Source organism: Triticum aestivum, unplaced genomic scaffold (genome assembly GCF_018294505.1).
Source record: "Triticum aestivum cultivar Chinese Spring unplaced genomic scaffold, IWGSC CS RefSeq v2.1 scaffold152333, whole genome shotgun sequence".
In the NCBI taxonomy this organism is placed as follows: Eukaryota; Viridiplantae; Streptophyta; class Magnoliopsida; order Poales; family Poaceae; genus Triticum; species Triticum aestivum.
In genome coordinates, this window is record NW_025250360.1 from 1 (window position 1) to 2176 (window position 2176).

At 54.8% G+C, this 2176-nt stretch overlaps 1 protein-coding gene across 1 annotated transcript; it reads left to right on the top strand.

Annotated features, from left to right (window-relative positions):
- The first annotated feature begins 1258 nt into the window (after positions 1–1258).
- Positions 1259–2176, top strand: LOC123177332 (heavy metal-associated isoprenylated plant protein 39-like). The gene is made up of 3 exons (XM_044591147.1): positions 1259–1350; positions 1478–1553; positions 1722–2176. Exons 1-3 carry the CDS (start codon positions 1336–1338, stop codon positions 2057–2059), a joined length of 429 nt encoding a protein of 142 aa, XP_044447082.1. The 5' UTR covers positions 1259–1335; the 3' UTR covers positions 2060–2176.

A 2176-nucleotide genomic window follows, 5' to 3' on the forward strand; every position in this document is an offset into this window, starting at 1 on the left:
CTTATGATGGATGTGATATTTTCGCACAAGCCTCTCGGCAGCCGGAAGCACGCCATGGAGTAAACAGGGATTGCCTGAGCAACATATTTTATGAGCACTTCCTTCCCTGCTGAAGATAAAAGCTTCTCCATCCACCCCTTGACCTTTTCCCACACAAGGCCCCGAAGGTATTTGAAAGTGCCATTTTTTGAGTGCCCCACATCTGTTGGCATTCCCAGATATTTCTCACTCAAAGATTCTTTGTGGACATGGGCAGCAAGTTTCACACTGTCGCGGGTCGCCTGAGGACACCCCCTACTAAAGAATATAGTGGACTTGTCATTATTCACTCTTTGGCCCAAAGCACCACAATAAGCATTCAATAGGTTTGACACCGCATCCCCTCCCTGAACACTGACTTTGGAAAACAGCAGGCTATCATCTGCAAACGAGAGGTGGTTTACAGTCGGGGCTGTTGGAGCTACCTTGATTCCTCCTAGCACTGATGATTGAGAACTAGATTTTAAAAGGCACGAAAGGCCCTCCGCTGCAATCAAAAACAAGTAAGGGGAGATAGGGTCTCCCCGTCGAATGCCTCTCGAGGGCTTGAACTGGTCTAGTTTCTCTCCATTAAAAAGAACTTAGAAAGACACTGACGATACAATGTCACTATATCAATCCATGCTTGTGCAAATCCCAGCTTGGACATTATAGTCCTGGCAATGGTAGGTGATAGTTGGTTGGTCCGCTGGGCTGGGGTGCCGCGCCATTTAATCATTTGCCGCCGCCGCTAGCTGCACTTGTGCCATAACTTGACGGCCGTCGCAATCGCATCACCAAATTGTTGCAATGCAACTGCGGACAAGGGACGTACGGGGTCGTGACCATGGCAAGCGAGCGACAGCACTGACAGCGTAGCGCAACGCCAGATCGGTCGGCCTACTTAGCTCACAATGCCCAAGTCGGTCAAGATACTACTGTGCTCGCCAAGTCGCAATCGATCCAGCCACCCCGCGCACCATGACTCCGGCAGGACGTCGGCCGTCGTGGCCCTTCCCCGGCGCCACCGTACGTACCTGCGTACAACGCCCCTCGATCGGTCTCCGCTCTCCAATAGCGCTACAACCTGTGACACCTGACCTGGCCACACGCCCGCGGACGTACGTACAGACTACAGTACGCCCTAGTCCCACTGTCCCAACTCCCAACAACACACGGCGAAAATCCTAGACCCTATAAATCCGCCAGCGTCACTGGCTACCCATAGAGTTCCATCGTCGCCGGGAGAGAAGCCGCTGCGCCGTTCCAATTCATTCCGTCCCGCCCTTCCAAATTCATTCGTCGATCCGAGGATCGATGGCCGCCGTGAAGGTCATTGCTTTGCTTACGGCCGATCGAACTGGCATTCCTTGATTTCTCTTGTAATTTATACCACGCCTAGCTCCTGATTTACTGGTAGTTAGTTTGATCTGATCGGTTGGTGCCCTGACGGCTGCAGAAGGTGGTGGTGAAGCTGGACCTGCACGACGACACGGGGAAGCGCAAGGCGATCAAGGCCGTCTCCGCTCTATGTGGTGACTTACTCCCCTTCTTTCTCTCCGAATCTGTCCGGCATTGTATCTTGCTTGCTAGTGTTCTTGGCCTGCCTCGTCGTAAGCATGCATTCATGGAGGTCGCTCACCCATCAATATCTCAGTTTGGCGCTTCTGACGACGGCGACCGTGGCTTCCTTCCTTCCCCAGGTATCGACGAGATCGTCGTGGACACGAAGCACGAAAAGATGACGGTCGTGGGCACGGTCGACCCCGTCCACGTCGTCGGCAAGCTGCGCAGGCGCTTCTGCACGGGGCAGGTGGTCTCCGTCGGCCCCGCCAAGGAGGAGGAGAAGAAGGAGGTCTCAGTCGGCCCGGCGAAGGAGGAAGAGAAGAAGAAGAAGAAGGACGACTGCGGGTGCGGGGACAAGAAGGACGGGAGCACGCTCGTCCCAGTGTGCCTGCCGTGCTACCCGCCGCCGCACCACCCGCACCCGTGCTACTTCGTGAACACCGAGGAGGGCCCCAACGCGTGCGCCATCTGCTGATCTTTTCTGAGCCGGTCTGCATCTGCATGCCATGCCAGCCGATTGACGATCGATGGGGACTTATCAGCCTTCCTGCACCGGTGACCGACGGCGTGCGTTATATATATATATATATAT